Raw genomic sequence first — 19110 nt, 5'->3', positions numbered from 1 at the left:
ATTTCTGCTAAAAATTAAAACCCTACTTATAAATATATACTTTCATATATTGTTTTGATGAACTAAATTCTGTATTTCTCCACTTTGCCTTTCATGTTGTTTTGTCTCTTACTTCCCCATCCCAAAGAAAAGCTTCTTACTGGTGTCAAACCACTTTATTCTTACCATCGCACAATATGAACACAGCCAATTTAATTACGTCTTATTTAGAAGGGTGTTTTTTTTTTTTTGGCAAAACATTATTGACACTGGACTGATCAAATGCAGGTGGGAGTAAAACACTAGGAAAGCTAAGCATAATGAAGGTTGCACCAGGAAATAGCCAATTCTGTTAATAAAATTGCAATTGAACTTTTGATGTTTGGAATGTGGCACTGAACTCTGGAATATGGAACTATTTGTCCATATTGGGAGCACACAGACTTCTCTTTCTATTCCAATACTTCTTATTTGTATTTGTATCTAGTACTAAATCTTTGCATGTTACCAGTCTTAACTATACAGTTTGCTTTTCATCTGTATTTTAAAGATAATGTTTGGGTTCCAACAGGAATAACAACTATATTAGAATAGTTTGAATTTCAGGTTTGAATATGTATATCCAAGTAGACATATTGCAGGTGGCTTCCATCTCCTTGGGAAGAGCTGCAGAGATTCAGAACATGTATGTTCCTTGCCTTTCCACATCCCTTCCTCTTCCTACTAAGACCTGCTATTTGATTAGTGCATTTTTTGGTATAACAGGAAGTCATGTTCATGGCATACCCTGCGCATGAGAAAGCGGGCGGAAAAGGAAAGCAGTGGCAAAACGGAAGCCAATGGCCTACGTAAACCCAAGGATATTCTGGGCAACAAAGTCTCTGTTAAAGTGAGTAAGGCCATCTGAAGCTGTTCGCTGCCTACTGCTTCTCATCCTCACTCCCCCTGCAACATCCTCTCTGTGGACAGGGGGTGACATCTGGCTTTTGTTTTTTGTTTTTGTTTTTTTGTTTTTCCTTGTTTTGCTTTTATTTTTAATTTCTTTTACTTTTTGGTAGTAGTAGCCATTCTGGCCGGCGTTTGCATGCAGGATTACAGCACAGCTTTTTTCTCCTCACCACTGGCATCCAAAACTGTAAGTAGAGCGAATGTCTGTGTGTGCTCGTATGCGTGCGTGCATGCATGTATATGTGCCCAGATGGCAAGTAGTACTTTACTTTCAGTAGTTGTTTTTTTTAATAGCATCCCAAATATACGTGTGGTAAAAGTTCACAAGAGTTGAATAGATCCAAAGCATGCAGCCTAAACAGGAACTATTGTAAATACATTCTCACCATTTTAAAAAAATAAGAGATAAGAAAACTTGAGGAATGGAGTAATGCAGTACAGGAAAATGATTTGGTAGGGCTCCTTTGTTTGCCTAAGGTCTTATATGGCATTATAGCTTTCATAACACAGTTTTTGCTTTCTAAGAATTGGAGATGAGAAAGAAAAGTCGCGTGTTTCTCCTATTTTTCGACTCTGAGCTGGATATGCAATGTTCCAGTTTTTTCTCCTGACTTTGGCATGACACACCCGGAATTTTTATCTCCTTTGTAGAAAGAATTCAAATAACTTCCCACTTATATCCCAGGTAGGTAGGTAGATGATAGATAGATAGATAGATAGATAGATAGATAGATAGATAGATAGATAGATAGATAGAATAACTTTATTGTCACTTTGTACACTAATCGACATACATTGAAATGACATTTCGTTGCATACAACTCTCAAAGGGTCACAACCTCCAATATAAACTACCCACACATGACTAAATAAATAAACACATATATGTGCATGTACCCACATATATGACACAGAGAAACAACACAGTCTAGTTTGGATGTATACATGCACATAGCTTAAGAGATAGTAGCGGGGACAAACAACAAACTTTCTTCCTCCTGTTGTTGTCCCCAATTCAATTGGTTAGAAGCTATTGATGGCAACTAAAAAATACAGAAGACATCACTGCTGTCAATGGTACCTATTTCCATTAAATTTTGGTTTGTTTATGTTATAGCCCAACAAATTTTGTTTGTTTATATTATAGCCCAAACTTGGTAATTCTTCATTAAACAAGTATGTATAGTTTGATATACCTTTGAAAGAGAACTAGTGTGATGTTATATGCTGGACTAGAAACAGGATATGGAAGCTGGTTAGATGATTTGGGACCAACTGTACACGCTCCACTCTAGCCTGAGAAGTACAAAATCATACATCTATCAACCTGCACTAGATTGACATGATAGTGTGTAGTCCATAACTATCATTGAAGATGCTTTCATCCTGCAGTGGATTGATTTGTAACAATAGTAATAGTAATATCACCATCACCCTTTTGAAAACTTTCGTGAGGCCTGGAGAGGTGGAAAACTGCAGCTTTCCCTTTTCCTATCTCAATAGAATTGACATATATTGTTTGATGTAATCTGTCTTGTGCAGTTGTATAATTTAAATAGCATATGAGTTGTATTCAATAGATACTTCAATCCAGAAAATATGGATTCAATAGAATTGTCCATTTTTTCTATTGTTAGATCTAGTCCATACTATAGAGGAGAGAAAGATTAAGAAATGCCCAGTCAAAGATTTACTCTGATAGATCCACAGATTCCAAGTGAGCTGAAAAAATGCAATTAAAAATAAACACTATAAAACTATTATCAAATCACCTGCTATCTTTTTGAAAGTTTGTACTGTTATTCAAATGTGAGGGAGAAAATTCTTAAGAGATTTGAGTAAAATCTATCCATTGTGACATTCATGAGAATTAGATTTTCACACTTTCTCTTGCCATATGTTACACTGAGTAAAGAACCTCAAGAGCACTGAAACCAGCTGTCATATCCCAGAATATCTTCTGGCATTTATTTCAACAGTAACTTGGATCAGGCAATTAAGAGTCAATTCTTAATAACTTAAAAACCTGATAGGATAGATTAGGAATGAATGAGGCTTGAACAACTGAACTATTGTTCCAAGTTATCAATTCTTTGCCCATATTCTCAGGATTGTCTTATGTCTTATGCAGAGGTGGTATTCAGCAGGTTCTGACCAGTTCTAGAGAACCGGTAGTGGAAATTTTGAGTAATTCGGAGAATCGGCAAATACCATCTCTGACTGAAGATTTTACAGTATCCTTCCCCTGCCAAGCTACACCCACAGAACTGGTAGTAAAAATATTTGAATTGCACCACTGGTCTTATGCCAAGGGTCTTCAAACTTGGCAAATTTAAGACTTGTGGAGTTCAACTCCCAGAATTCCTGAGATAACATGACTGGAGGAGGAATTCTGGGAGTTGAAGTCCACAAGTCTTAAAGCTGTCAAGTTTGAAGACCCCTGTCTTATGCAGATGCTATTGAACCATAATTTATAAATGTGTGTTTCCTTTATAAACTTCCTTGAACATTGATGTTTGACACTATTTGTTTTTGATACCAGAACAAGACTTGATACAAAACAAAAACGTACATTCTGGGAGAATGGTATAAATAGAACCTATCTCTATATTGTATTTCTTCTCTCTCCCCCCCCCCTTTAAATCCTGTTCTAAAATTAAGCAGATCTCTGTTTCTATGTCACAGAAAGTTCTTATCCAAATTCAACTTCATTCAGCAGGATATTGCAAATTTTAACTTGTGTTCTTATAACAAATGTGTTTTACTTTCTTTTTTAATTAATCTTTCCCAGGTTTGTGTTTGCATTGTTTCATGGAAGTAACAGATGTTAGAAAGAAATAGAAATACATGTATTTCTATTTGTTGTAATTGCTATAAACTGGGATAGAACTTCTGTATTTTTCATAACTGGGGTGAAGGAAGAATCCGTGCAATTGCAACAATCCCCATTCTTGCAGAATTCCTCCCCTGAAAGACAAGAGGAACCCTATTTTATCTGAACAATTTCAAATATGCCATCTGTGTAAAAACAAATAGATATTTACAGTTCCACAGAGATGGAAAATATTTATCAACCGGAAAGTACTATGAATCATTAGTGTTTATCATCATTTCACTTTACTGCATTCCATTAAAATCCCACTTCTGATTTAAACCAAGATTATAACTTTCAAGAAAACAAATTCATATATATCAGAGTACAATATTTAAATCCTAGCTAATAGTTCTAGTACATTTAAATTTACTCATCCTTTGCAGAAATGTTCTTTTTTAAATTTATTTTTAAGCACTTTAGATCTAAATAATAAATGCTGTGCCAGCAAGGTAAAAGAGCATATAAGATTTGGAGTGTTTTTCCTAACACTAAATATAAAGTTATCTTTTCTACATAGAGGACAACGTTTTGTTTAATCCCATTTTTTTCAAAACCAATATGTATTATTCTGATCATGTGGCTTTTAAGATCCCATATAGCATATAATACAAAGCAATTATATCAAATATTAAATAAACATTAAAGTGAAAAGAAATGAAGTATTATCCACTGCTAATACCCAGACTGTTAAAGAATAATTTTGACAAGATTATTAATTCCATTATTATTCTGGCATGATCTACCAAAATTGAAAGTTTAGATGGGTAAACATTTTATTTTTGATAAAATAATCTTGTAATTTGTCAGAATTGCTTTATCAATAAAGTAATTGTGAATGAACTGGATTAAGAATTTTCTTACATTGGCAGGAATTTCTTCAAATTATTCTTACTCGTAAAATGGGAAGAGGGAGTTTGGGATCTGGATGGCTGATTTGCAAATTCTCACCACTTCCCAGAAACACACAGATCATCCACCCATCCCTCCCTCCATCCATCTATCTATTTATCTATCTATCTATGTAGTGTGCTGCCGAATTCTCAATAACCCGGGTGGAGACTCACAGTTAACAAATTACAATAAAATTAATAAAAGGTGACAAGTGCAACAGATCAGAGAGATTGAAATGAGAAATCTCCCTTGCACCTGGTTGAAGAGCCCGCTCTCTTCATGGCTTTTCTAAATCATATCTTTGGAAGAACCTCATTCCAGAAGGCACACACTGCTACATAGCAGGCCTGCTTTCAGGTGGTCCACCATTGTTTAATCGAAGGAACTCACAAAGATTTCAGTGGAACAGACAATCAGAATTGCTTCTTGTCCATTTTGTCAGTGGAAAAGGTTTTCTGGACCATGGATGAAAAAAGCCCTGGCAGCAGGTAGCTTTGTTGGATGAGATCTATTGTCTTCTCTTGACTGTACTTTTATTTACTTTCCTATCTCAACTATGTTATGTAAAATTGCAGTTTAAAATACTAATTCCAGCTATGGACTCTATATCATTTGTCGTAAGGTGCCACAAAACTCTTTGTTACTATTTCTTAAAGTTAATTTGGATTTGTGATTTTTGCTAAAAAAAACAAAAACAAAGGAGAGAGATGCATAACACAGGAAATATTTTTCCATTTCAAGCTTAGAAAACAGCTTTTCTGAAATGTTTTCTTTTGCTGTCTGAGTTGACAGCGTCCTAACAAAATTCAAACAAAACTGGCTTAACTGTTCTATGCTATGAAACAAAACTTGGATGCTGTCCAGTGTTCTAGCATAGAAAACAGGTGGGGGGAATCTTGTGCTCCCTAAATTATTTGCACACAATTGCTACCCTCCTACCCAGTCTGCAGAAAAATTGTCCGAGATCACTTCAAAGAGAAAACAATGGAACCATTTTTTTTCCATATAGAAATTGTGTAATGTTTTCAACATTATTTAAATTATTGCTTGGCCAATCTTTCTTCAGCTGTTGACTGATAGCGATCAGAATGGGCTGCTATCCCACTTACTTAACAATGTCAAGTAGAAATCTAGACATATATTTTTCTAACACAACATGCTCAGAACAGCTATTTGAACACAACATGGAATGTTAGTCCTCAAAATAAAGCTAAAAAGCAACAGAGCATCCAAGTACTGAAAGCAAATCCTCTTTTGAACAGATAATATAATAGGTCATGCCTCCCCTTCTTTATATATTGTAAATCTCATGAGCATTTATGGTGATTGAAGAGACCTCGCGTTATGGATGAATCCTATCAATGTCTTTGGTGGGAGGGGACCCAAATTCAAGATCCAGTTGTGTCTGTTTTGGTGTTGTGTGTGTTCTGCCAAAGGATGATCAAGTCTGTCAACACTGATAGAGCATGGGGTAAGATATATTTGGTGGCCACCTCCCTCCTTAAACAATCAATCCAGTGAATGGAGGAAGAATGCCCTTCAGTGCCATAGCAAGTGTGCTACTTTCTGCTGTGCGCTTACAGTTATCTAAGTGGGAATTAAGAAATACAAAATCAGAAAATGACATTCAGATTTTTCAAACTGGCTTCACTTCAGAATTCTGGGCTGTTCAAGTTTCTTACAGTTGTAGAACATGCAAAAAAAAATTAATGATTGACATTTGATACACATGGCTGAAATTCTAAAAAAAAAAAAAAAAAAAAGACATCCCAAAAGATTGAATGAAGCACTAGACCCTTGACTCCTCCAGAATTCTTATTTACTTGCCAGAATTGGATGGGAAAAGCTATTTAGATATAATTTTGTCAGCCAGGTTCCAAGAGCCCTTCCAAATGGGAAAGCTGATATAGCAGAAGTTGTGTTTCATAGTGCTGCTTCCATTAATGTGTTTTTCCAAAATTACTTAAAGACACTTTTCCTTTTATTTTGCCCAGTATGGTATTGCTTGCACCTAGTGACTTTCTGTTGGAAAGTATTTTTGAGTTATCGGTGGCCATTTCTATGTTGCTCTTAATTGCTCTGCTCTTCTTCTCTTTAATCTCTCTGCTGATCAAAACTCTGTTCTTTTTTCTCCATGCTGCTCAAAAGGAGACAAACAGTTCAGAAGAGTCAGAATGTGATGACCTTGACCCCAACACTAGCATGGAGGTAGACCATGATCCTTTCTATCCTCCCTCTCTCGAACCCAGTACTAAGTTCCCCAGAGAATTGTATGCCTGTTTTGAAATAGTATCTATAAAATTTGGTGTCTAAACTAGAGGGTGACTGTAATATACTGTAGATTCAGAGTGGAGTGCCTGTCCCAGACAGAAGATCTTAGACAGCAAACTATCTCTCATTTAATTTTAACAATATCCTACATCAATGTGAGAATTACATATAAGTTACCAAATTGTCTTGAGTTCATTCTGGAAAGATTCATTCTGTAAATGAATCCGGAACTTCCACTGTAAGCTAACACGTCAATATGTACAATTAATGCCTCAACTGTTACGAATACAACCGGTTTTCACTTTCTTGGTTCCACTGATCCAACTTTGAATGAGACAGTATGATATGCTAAATAATATGTAATGGGAGACATCTATTAATTAGAATTTTGATCCGACTGCAATAAATAAAGAACCATGATACTTCAGTATTTAAAACAAGGTCAATAGCAATCAGAAGTGCTTGATGTTCTAGTGAAATGCAACTGCTGATAAATGAGTACTAAGGACAAAAGTGCTATAAGAAGACATATATCAAGTAGTTAAAGCTTTCTTGGGAATCCCTGAGTTCTGGTACAAGATATTGAACGTGAAGTTACTTAATCGCTTAGAAGACTCTGCATTGCAAAAGATCCTTTCCACTGAAAATAGTTGAATAATAAGTAAACAATAACATTACAATATGTAAGCACATAGATTAAAACCCAGAAGTGAGGAAAAATGGAAAAGATCAGGAGTCTCCAATCTTGGCAACTTTAAGACTTGTGGACTTCAGCTCCCAGAATTACCCTGTCAGCCATGCTGGCTGAGGAATTCTGGGAGTTTAGATGTCTTAAAGTTACCAAGTTGGAGGCCCCTGTTCTAGACAACAACACATCATTAAGCAAGTCTTTTTAGAAATGAAGCATCTGTCTGAGCTTAGAGATGAAGCGCTTGTTATTGGGGGAAAAATACTACAGAAAACCACTTTGCAATGATGTGAAAGTGCTCCTAATGTTCTCAAACCATTTGGAAAACATAAGAATATTAGACTTTTATAATTAACATGTTTGGGATGCCTGTAGAGCATACAGGTAAAGAGATCTCACTAATATTTAATGGGACTATGCAAATCCTTCCAAAGAGGTACTTCACAATGCTTGGGTATATGTACAAAAATCTATTCATACCCACAAAGTCCAGTAATGATGTAGCTAAATTCTTTTGCATTGTAGAAGACTTCTTTTTAATAGTCCTAATATTTAATATATTAGCATAGTCCTAATATTTAATATATTAGAATGCCTAAAATCTGTATTCCTTTACCAATTCATAAATAAAAGCTAGATTTGTGGATTTCAGGTGATACATAGGCCAGCCCTGAAGTCCTACGTGCCCACTTCCTTCCTGTGTTTACTTTTGGCTAAGCAATACTAATGCTGATATCAGAGTACTTGCTGTGCCTTGCAATTATAGTTTCTTTTAAAAGCCTTTTAATAGAATATCCATTGCTACTGCTTTGTCAATTCATTCATGTAAGTTTGAAGCCAATGAACAAAGAAGAAAAAGGGAACAAAACAAGATGCAGCAGTAATGTTTGTTTGGATGAGGCAAGGGAGAGGATTTAAACTGCTGCTGTTCAAGTATTACAGCAGTAGTAAACTCTATGTGAGCACAAATAGAAAGTTTTCCACATATTTTTCTTACCTTGTCCCCATGAAAATAGAACAAATCCCTCACTACCAATTTGTTTTTTGGCAAAGTGTCCATTATATATTTGTGTTGTCCAACTTGCCTCAAAACACTGTTGATTATGGTGCTACTTTGATGTACATAAAGCTGCCCTAATTCTTCCATGAAACTCACTCCATTATGTTCCTCTATATCTAATCATTAAATTAGTAATGCTGTAGTGTTCCCCAGCTAATTGTTTATGTCTTCTAGTGAGTATACATAAAACAGAAACTATGTTTTGCTTTAAATCTGGAATATGCCCATTATGTTCTAGTAACTCAGCCCTTAAACACTGACATTTGATGACCTCAAGCATACCATCCCAGATGCCTAAGAACAGATGTTTAAAATCCATTCAGTTGCAATTCTAAAGAAATATATGAGTTTTGCAAGGTTATTTCCTAACCTGGATTGAAGTCCCAGATAATTTTCTTATCAAGAGTGACTTTTTCAACCACTGTTTGCTCCTGAAACTGCTGTTTGTAGTAAAAAAAAAAAAAAAAAGAGTGAAGAACGGTTCATCTGATGCTCAGGAGGCCCTCGGGCAAGAAAAACTCAACTAAAAACATATTGTTGATCCTCACTGAGTCTATCCAAGCAGTAGACTGACAGGGTGGAAGAGACAGAACTATTTCATCTCCAGCAAATGTGTGTGTCCCACTGTCAACAGCTTCCCCAGGTTAAAGCAAATTAATACAGCTCTTTTCCTGCTTCCTTAGTTTATTTTTTTTCTACAGTTTTCCACAATGTTTCATTACTTCATTAGTACTCCACAATGGTTTAGCTTTTTTCTTTTCTTTTTCTTTTTGCTAACTTTCCCAGATTTGGTCCTCATAAACTTTTGAGTGTTTTTTTGCAAAGAAAATGATTTATGAAATACATTCCATTTTGCAGCATTAATAAATCAGAATGAAAGGCTGCTACTTAATTGCCTCAATGTGCTAAGGTTCCTAGTGTCAATGCATTCCTTTGAAACCTGTAAGACTTGTTTCTAAGTCTGCAGATATGTGTTCCATACTGGCGTTTGCATGCTTCAGCCTGAATTGTGGGCGATATGTTATGACATAGCTTGTCAAAATCCATTAAAATGAATGGCAATATTAAAGAAAGGCAATCAATTTAAGGTGCCCAGAAACCAAAAATATTCAAGGCTTGGGGCTTGGGTTTGTTTAGAGGAATGTTATCAAGAGTAGCTACAAGATACTCAGCATCATTGGTGGATCAAAAACCATTCAATTTTATTCGGTTTGATGTGTGGGGAGAAAAATACAACAAATTTCCTGTATAGGTGGAAGAGAACACCTGGAGAAAAGAGATAGCTAACTTCAGCCTGGAGGCCATGTCCAGGCCTTACTTGTTTGGGGCTCCCCAAGGCCCAAAATTTCAACCGTGTCATAGTAAGCAAGACTTACCATGTTTTGGAACAGTTAAAACAATACTTATTACCATCTAAAGAGGTGGGGATGAGGCTACATCAGGTTATTTATAACCTAAATTGTATCATATATTTGGGGGAAATGATCAAGATTGGGAAGATGCCATCCTCATTAGGATTGCCATTTTATCTTTTCTTCACCCCATCACCAATATTTTTCATGGCAGAAATACCATAATTAGGTTCTTCCTTTGTCATCAACATTTCATTTTTAGATAAACCTTTGGAATGTGACCTTTCTAATCAAAGTGGGCAACCTATTTGTCACCAGAATTAATATTATACTGTAATTGTTTTAGCCACCGGGAGTTTAGCAATGTGATCCCAGAAGGAGCAAAGCTGAAATGTCCAGGGTTGGTTGGGTGTAGTTATTTTTTTCAAATTATGTGAGTGACTAATCACACATGTGCAGTTAAAGGACAGGTAAACTTATTCGACCGTTTGCCTTTTGAAAGCAGTTTCACAACTCTTACAAAAGTGTAAGAAGTGTAAATGGCCCCTGGTCATAATTTGCCCACCCTTTCTTAACTGTGATTATTAATAATTACCTAACAGTAACAAAGAGCACTGCCTATTAATCTTGAATCAACAAGGCCAAAAACTTCCAGCTGGAAAAGCCTTAATTGAAATAGGGGCATCATCAAATAAAATAATTTTTTATTGGACTGCTGTAACAGTTTAACCATTCTTGGCACATATATGCCCTCTGCTGCTGAAACAAGTCTAATTTCTACCCTAGGGTTTAAATGCTTTTGCTACAATATCACTAATGGTACAGTTCTGTACAAACTGGATTGTTTCCGGTGGATCTTATTATATTAGATAAAGATACTTCATCAAAGATTTAATTTAAAAAGCTAAAGCGAAATGCTGAATGTGTTAACTGTAAATTTCAAATACTCTTGTGGCCAGGACTGTTTCTATCACAGGTTTTTCTTTTTTTCAAATAAGTATGATATTTTTGATAAATGCAATTTCCTTGTGTGTCTTTAGGCTTTTTGTAGTTCTCACAGTGAGTTTATAAATACCAAGTAGAGGAACACACTACATGAGAATAGTTCATACTTTAAAACTATCATTTTCTTGAACACAATTCCAGATCAGTATGAAGACTTATTGGAAGGAAATTATTTAGAGTTTAATGGATTTTGCCCAAAGGTTCTCAGGTACAAAATAAGTAAAAGTCCTAATCTAGTGGGTAAGATTGAATTTCTAACAAACAGGTAAAAGAATTTTTACCATCGGGTTTGTCCTGATAGTAAGTGCAAAGTACAAATACAAAAAAAAATCTTCACTTTCTTTGCAAATCATCCTGTCTCTGATGGTGCTACAGAATGACAAAAAAAAGAATGGATTGCCATGAAGTAATCAGATATGGAGAGATTTTGAAACAACCAGTTTATTCAAAACCACTGCAGTACCTGAGATTTCTGAACTAAAGATGAGCAAGCTCTACTTATTTTATCTAAAGCACTTGAGTACAATTAGAGTCCTGGACTGTTTTGCTTAATCTGCTATTTGAACAAGGTGATTTTTAGGTGTGTGAGGATTAAATGTAGTGCTAAATATGATCAGATAATAACTAGAGCTTTGCAGCACTTCAGAACTAATTCCAGAGAGGTTCTTTAGCATGATCTCAGCAAAAATCACAGCTGGTTTAAAGAGCTTTTGTTGAACTCCTGCTTACTTTAAACTACCTGTTTGGAATGGAATCCAAAGTGCTGTAGAACTCTAATATGCCTATGGAGATTCTCAGTCATCCAGGTCATGGTTGTCTTAAAGGTGCTTTTTTAAGAGGCAACTGGACTTTCTGGTTTCTCTTTGAAGATGTTTCACTTCTCATCCAAGAAGCTTCTTCAGCTCTGACTGGATGAATGGAAGGATTTATATTTCTTGCTGGCAGCTGGCCATTTGCATTCTTTTAAAGAGTTGTTGAGGCCACTTGGAGGTCAACAGCCTGCACCTGTGTTCAACAGTGAAGGGACCCAGGGCAGAAAATATCCTGCAGAAAGCACAGCTCCACAACAGAGTCCTTTCAGCAGTTCCAAGAAGGCTCCTCACCCATTTGCACTATTCAGGTGACCCTGAGACATAGTCAAACCTCCAAGGGGCCTCAATGACTCTCTAAAAAGATTGGGGATGACCAGCTATCTGCAAGGAGTATAAATCCATTCCCCACCATCCAGTCAGAGCTGAAGAAGCTTCTTGGATGAGAAACAAAACATCTTCAAAGAAAAACAAAGTACAGTTGCCTCTTGAAAAAGCACCTTTAGAACTCCCAATAGCTACAGAAATTATCTGATTCCCAGACACTCATGAAGACAATCTGCTGATCATGGGAAGTGAATGGGAGGAAAGACCAAATATTATGGGCAGTAAATCTATGGTTCATTTACAAACAAATCAGAGATGGTATTCAGAGGTGGCTCTGACCAGTTCTGGAGAACGGGTAGAGGAAATTTTGAGTAGTTTGGAGAACCGGGGGTAACCTTCCCCCAGAAGTGGGGAGGGAATGGAGCAGGGGTGGGATTCAATTTTTTTTACTACCGGTTCTGTGGGGCATGGCTTGGTGGGTGTGGTGTGGCTCAATGGTTGTGGCTTGGTGGTTATGGCAGGGAAAGGATACTGCAAAATCCCATTCCCTCCCCACCCCACTAACCTGCTTTCCAGCTCCGTTTCTGTGCAGGGCAACAAAAGAAGAGCCAGCCAATCAGCTGGGACTCGGGAGGCAGAGAATAGATGGGGCAGGGCCAGTCAGAGGTGGTATTTGCCGGTTCTCCAAACTACTCAAAATTTCCACTACCGGTTCTCCAGAACTGGTCAGAACCTGTTGAATACCACCTCTGGAATGGAGATTTTACAGTATCCTTTCCCTATCATACCCACCAAGCCACACCCACCGAGCCATGCCACACCCATCAAGACACGCCCACCAAGCCACATCCACAGAACTGGTTGTAAAAAAATTTGAATCCCACCTCTGAAACAAGTACATTCATGATGCCAGCTCATTTCTGCTTTTTAAAAAATCTTTTCAAGATGCCAGATTGAAGGATTGAAGGATCCTGCAATCTTGATGTAGCAGTCAGAAGGGGCTGTTACAATAAACACAACATTCAGAATGAGACTTCTCAGGATGTACTTTCAGTTCCTTAGTATTTTTAAAACTTATATCTCTCTGAGAGCGTTTTCTTTTTACAATAACCAATTAAATAAACCTTTTCTATTTCTTGTGTGTGTGTGTACTTATGTATATATTTTTCAGATCATCAACCCAAATTTCATCCAGGAAGGTGAGTTAAAGACATAAGCTTGTCAAGTCTTTATTTTTCCATGCTTAAAAAATGAAAAGGGAAATAATATTATTTTCCCAAATTAATTTTGTCTCAATAATGACAAGCATGATGCTAATTACTACTATTCTTACTACAGTCCCAAAGAATATATTTGAGAACCAATTAAACTGACTTTGCTTTCCCCATAATATAATTTAAACTACAGTATATGAATTGCTACAATCCGTAAACTACAGAATGGCAGAAAAGAGATCCAGAAATCAGTGTCCAAAATTTTTCAGCTCAGATTTGGTAGTTCGAATTATAATTCATTTTATTTCATTTATTTCAGCTAAGCACTTTTCAAATTATTCTGAGGGGGGGTTTTTTGCTTTTATTTTGCATCACATTTATACAAATTTGCTATCTGCCCTTAACATTGCTATTGATTAAATTAATGTATACCTGCCCTTTCATTAAAATATAAACACCCATGCTGCTTACATTTTTTTAAAACAACAAAACAACCCAAATATCCAGAAATGACAAAGATAAAAACCAATCAAAGTATAAATAATTGGGAAAATATATCCCATAATTCTATTTCAAAACCAATGGAAGACTTGAATGGCCAGATTAGGAATAGATTGTAATGAAGAAAAACAATCTTTGTAGTCACTAAAAGTTGACATTGATTGGATGGCAGATTATAATCATATCTATTTCAAAAAATTTACAAGCACAGTTTTATGAGGAAATTCATCACAAATCTTATTTAAAATGTGCAGTATATTAATATATAAGAATTCAATGTTGTATTATGAAAAAAATGTGCTTCATACTAAAGTTGATCCTTTAGACCATGGTGGTAAATCTTCTAAGCTCTTTGAGGAGTTCTCTTTTCCCCATTTCTGAAAACATGCCTCAGAAATGGGAAGAAGGAATATTTTTCCTATTTTCTGTGGAGCAGGAGTTTTCTTGGACCAAAAAAACACAACTCCTTGCTTGACAGCTGTTTCAGTATTTCAAATGAAAATCGTTGATGTCTCGCATGAGAGTGATGTGTCTCTGTGTATGGCATTTACTCCAGTTGCTCCTGAGTTTCTCGTGCCCTTAGTGGATATCACTTGCTTACTTGGAGACACCGTAATGTTGCAGTGCAAAGTCTGTGGGCGGCCCAAACCAACCATCACCTGGAAAGGACCGGATCAAAACATACTTGACAATGACAGCAGCACCGCTGCCATTACGATTACCTCCTGGTATGTTCAATCTTTACGTTCAGGATTCTGCTGAAACAATGAATGGATTAAGGGGGTTATTGAATCAATATAGCAAATCTGTGTAATTGTAATAAAGGGAAGAAAGTTAATTTCATAAACTAAAATTTAAAAACGTTTCTGATCTTCAGTTCTTCATAACCCACATCAGTGAAGAGGGATATAGGGGCAGGGGGCAAATCCAACTCCCTGCTATAAGAACAGGCAACTGTTTTGTCAACAGAGACCATAATTTATATTGTGATGGAATATAGTAAGCAGGTAAGGTCCCCAGGAGGGAGGCGGTGCATTCCAGAGGAGTAAGAGGCAACTTAGTCTAGATATTATTTGTAAAAGAAAGAGGGTGACATCAGATCCTCCCTAATAGTTCACAGGGTATATTGTTCATGCTGAGAGTAGACTCCTCAGCCTAGCAAGATTTTGTCTGTATGTGTTAAACCTATAAGTAGCAATAGCAGTTAGACTTCTATACTGCTTCACAGGACTTTATATCCCTCTCTAAGTGGTTTACTGAGTCAGCAAATTGCCCTCAACAATTTGGGTCCTCGTTTTACCGATCTCTGAAAGATAGAAGCCTGAGTCAACCTTGAGCTGGTGAGAATTGAACTGCTGGCAGCTGGCAGTCAGCAGAAGTAGCCTGCAATGCTGCATTCTAACCACTGTGCCATCACGGCTCAGCTTGGATTTCATCAGATGTCATTTTTGGTTTTGGGCTGAATAATAGTGAGAAAGTTGAGTTATGCCTACTTGGATAGGGCCAGGTGTTTTTAAGATTTGGGAAGGTGTTCCTTTTAGGAAAAAAAAATAGTAGAAATGATAGCTTAATTAATAGGTTTCGTGTGTTTCCCACCTCAAGATGACCTTGGAAAAACTGAAAGGATTTTGGAAGCTGCAGAAATGGGATTCAAAAAGGCTGGCTACCATTCCTATCTTACTTATTGTGTCAATTTTTTTATTAAAAAAGTGAACAGTATTTCAAGAGAAGTTACATCCGATGACAAGTAATCACAGGCAGACAACCTGGGTACCTTCTATTTGCACCTTTATATTCTGTTATAAAGAATATAAATTATAGTCTCTATTGACAAAACAGTTGCCTGTTCCTATAGCAGGGAGTTGGTGGTCCTCAGAGTACCTTATCATTGCAATCAATTTCATAAATCAGTGAAAAGAAGTAGTGTATTTTTGAAAAATAGATCAAAATGTTTAGAATTTAAAAACTGATTTTTTAAAAAAAAAAAATTATCTGAATTTATTTTCACAAGCTCATCCAACAGCAAGCATGTTGGACCGCAACAGGAGACAACGACTAAAAGGATCTCGTTACTTAAAATTTCCCCAAATAATGTGACAGCTATTAATAGATCCAACAGACTGAATATGGACATATTTGCACATTATACTGGTTGGAGAGTATATAAACCAGGTAGATTGAAATCGGATAGTTAAGACAATTCATCTCAAGAAAAAAAAAATCCTAGAAATAGAAGCTCATGTCTATTATCACCAATGTATTTCATTAAAATACAAAAAAAAAAACACCACATTTCTTTGTTAAGAGAGGTGTTAATCAATTTCTCAATCAAGCCATACAATTTGCCATAAGAAGTCATAAGAAGGAAGAGGTTTGGTCACATGCCCAACCTTTCTTCAAAACAGTGTACACCAGTGGTGACCGGATCAAATGAACCGGTAGCAAGGATTTGGCGTGGGTCACCGAACCGGTAGTAAGTTCTGGCTGGCCATGCCCCTGACCCGGTCGCTGGTTCGCTTGCCCCACGCTCCCGATGCTTGCTTGCCCCGCTCGTCTGATGCTGGACCCTTAAGGTATTTTTTTTTCCTTCCTGACAATCAGCTGTTCATATGATCGGCTGTGCTGCGATTCCCCTTACTGAGGTCCAGGGAGGCAAAAAATGGAGGGAAGGGCTCAGCCTCTCCCTCCATTTTTTGTCTTCCAGAGTCTTAGGGGAGCAAACCCCCCCCCCCCCGAGGCTCCTCTGAGGCCAGGAAGGTCCCAAAACGGAGCGTGGAGGGGTGCTGCATGCCCCTCCCATGCTGTATTTTTTTTATTCCTGAACCTCAGAGGAGCCTTCTGGGAGCAAAAACACCTCCCCAGAAGCTCTTCTGAGGCCTAGAAGGCCCCAAAAACGAGTGGAGGGGGGCAACTGCAAAAAAGCAAAAAAAAAAAAAGAGCCATGCCCACCCAGTCACATGGCCACACCCACCAAGCCACGCCCACCAAGTCACGCCCACAGAACCGGTAGTAAATAAATTGAATCCCATCACTGGTGTATGCCCTGTATCAAGTAGAATTCAAGGAGATTTTTTACACCATTTTTCAAAGAAAAGTCCAAATCAGAATTGAATTGATCCATGAAACCTCCTGAAAATATGGTGCAGTATATATCAGTTGCTAAAGCAATATTCTTGTAAGGGCTCCTATGGCATTTTTAGAAACCTTGTTAAGATCCAAGGCTGGATAAGAATATTCTCATGGCATAAGAAGGAAAAGGCTTCCTTTGCACCTCTACAAGGAAATACCTTCTGTAAGACATCACAATTGCCATATGGCAGGTTTTTCTGGCCCTTTGTCAATCTCAAGAATTTATGCTGCTTCCAGGAAAGGAAGACAAGTTTAGGCCTGTGCTCTGAAAGTTGCTAACAACTGCATGTATTTAACTATCACTATTGGAACACGGAGGAGAGCCCCAACAATGACATGGGAGATGGGTTCGTTATTCTGTTTTTGGCCCATAGGAACTTACCATCTGTTCATTTCATTGTATCATTTCCACCTTCATCTGCAAAGTTTAATAATCCTATGTTACTGTAAGTTATCCATTGTATGCATCATCGGGTATGACTGCTATGTTTGTACAGGTCTTTTGATAAACAGTAAAAGAAGATTAAAGTAAAAGTAAAAGAAGGCAGATGCAATGGCTCAGTGGCTAAGATGCTGAGCTTGTCGATCAGGCAGGTTGGCAGTTCGGCGGTTCGAATCCCTAGCACCGCATAACGGAGTGAACTCCCGTTACTTGTCCCAGCTTCTGCCAACCTAGCAGTTTGAAAGCATGCAAAAAATGCAAGTAGAAAAATAGGGACCACTTTGGCGGGAAGGTAACAGCGTTCTGTGCACCTTTGGTGTTTAGTCATGCCAGCCACATGGCCACAGAGATGTCTTTGGACAGCGCTGGCTCTTCAGCTCTGTAATGGAGATGACCACGTATGTGTGAGGGGAACCTTTAAAAGAAGGTTAAGAGTCAAAGGAATGTCCAAGTGTAAATATAGCCGCACTGTGATCTTAGTGTTCAGTTACCTTAAATCACCCAGGAAGCGAGTTCTTCAGCATCCCTTGATCAGGATTGGGGCTGATTGATTGAATTCTGTGCTTTCTGGAGACCTGTCCCTGTGGCTGCTGCGGAGAATTGGAGCATTTAAAACAAGGCAGGCAAGATGGGGTTGGTTAGTCACATACTGTGCCTTGAATAACAAGGGAAGATGGCATGCCCGAAAGAGGCTCTTCTGCTTCTTCCAGCTCACTTCTGTCTTTGTTGTTTTCTAGATAGGTAACTACACTTCCAAAGTTCTCGGTACAGCCACTCATTGTCTTTATCTCCTGTCTATATGGAGCAAGGAGCATTCTTGGGAATAAATATGATATTCACAGCTAGAGTTCTTTTTTTTTAGCCAAATGTTAGCTTCCTACTAAAAAATTACATTTAAAAAAATCCTTGGGAGAAGAAAGACTAGTAACAAGAACCTTACTTCACATAGGCTCCAAATTCCAGATCTGCACAGTATGAATAGACCATATAGTTATAGTGTAAAACTATTCCATTTTTTCAATCATTACAATCCCAATCACATTCATTAAACAGGGCAGTGTGAACCAATACCCATCAGTAAATTATTGCTTTTCTTTTGTGTGGCTAATGTCCATAGAATCAATGAAAAGAGCACATCTTGTCTATTTTTCCATTGGTTTTCACTTTCCAGATCAATTGATATTAATTGATTGGTTGATTGATTGACTTGATTTGATTTGTAGTCTCCCATCTCAAACCCATGACTCTAATTACCAGAAACACTGAAACAGTTAAGTTCTGGGAGAGAAGCCACTTGACAGAATTTCAATTTAACCTTTTGACTTCTGTGGCCCTCTAGTGAATCAGGTGACATTACCCTAAAGATCTGCAACGTGATGCCTCAGGACAGTGGCATTTACACCTGTGTGGCCACAAATGAACTTGGGACAGTATCCACATCCGCAACGATCAAAGTACAAGGTAATGGATTTTCCTTTCCAAGTACATGGGGCCTGTTGTATAAAAATCTTTTTTATAGTTTGTTTGATGAAATGTTATTGACTTTAATCATGGTGTTTCAGGACGAGCAGGTAATAGGGTAAACAAAGGCCAATTCTCCCCTAGTAAGAGTAGTAGCA

The 19110-nt window shown here is 37.3% G+C and overlaps 1 protein-coding gene across 1 annotated transcript in view; it reads left to right on the top strand.

Moving 5' to 3' along the window:
• Positions 1-19110, top strand: part of KALRN (kalirin RhoGEF kinase) — a 554985-nt gene that overhangs the window by 514709 nt on the left and 21166 nt on the right. The window contains exons 50-54 of the mRNA XM_087950201.1: positions 745-868; positions 6842-6901; positions 13377-13404; positions 14477-14648; positions 18831-18952. Of these exons, the coding sequence (XP_087806327.1) occupies positions 745-868; positions 6842-6901; positions 13377-13404; positions 14477-14648; positions 18831-18952 (506 nt within the window). The remainder of the gene's footprint in view (positions 1-744; positions 869-6841; positions 6902-13376; positions 13405-14476; positions 14649-18830; positions 18953-19110) is intronic.

Source organism: Notechis scutatus, chromosome 1, assembly GCF_049901735.1.
Source record: "Notechis scutatus isolate UNSWTSFEM ecotype Mainland chromosome 1, rNotScu1.2, whole genome shotgun sequence".
NCBI lineage: Eukaryota > Metazoa > Chordata > Lepidosauria > Squamata > Elapidae > Notechis > Notechis scutatus.
Note: the sequence above shows the minus strand (reverse complement) of the source record. Positions and strands in the feature narration are given on the sequence as shown.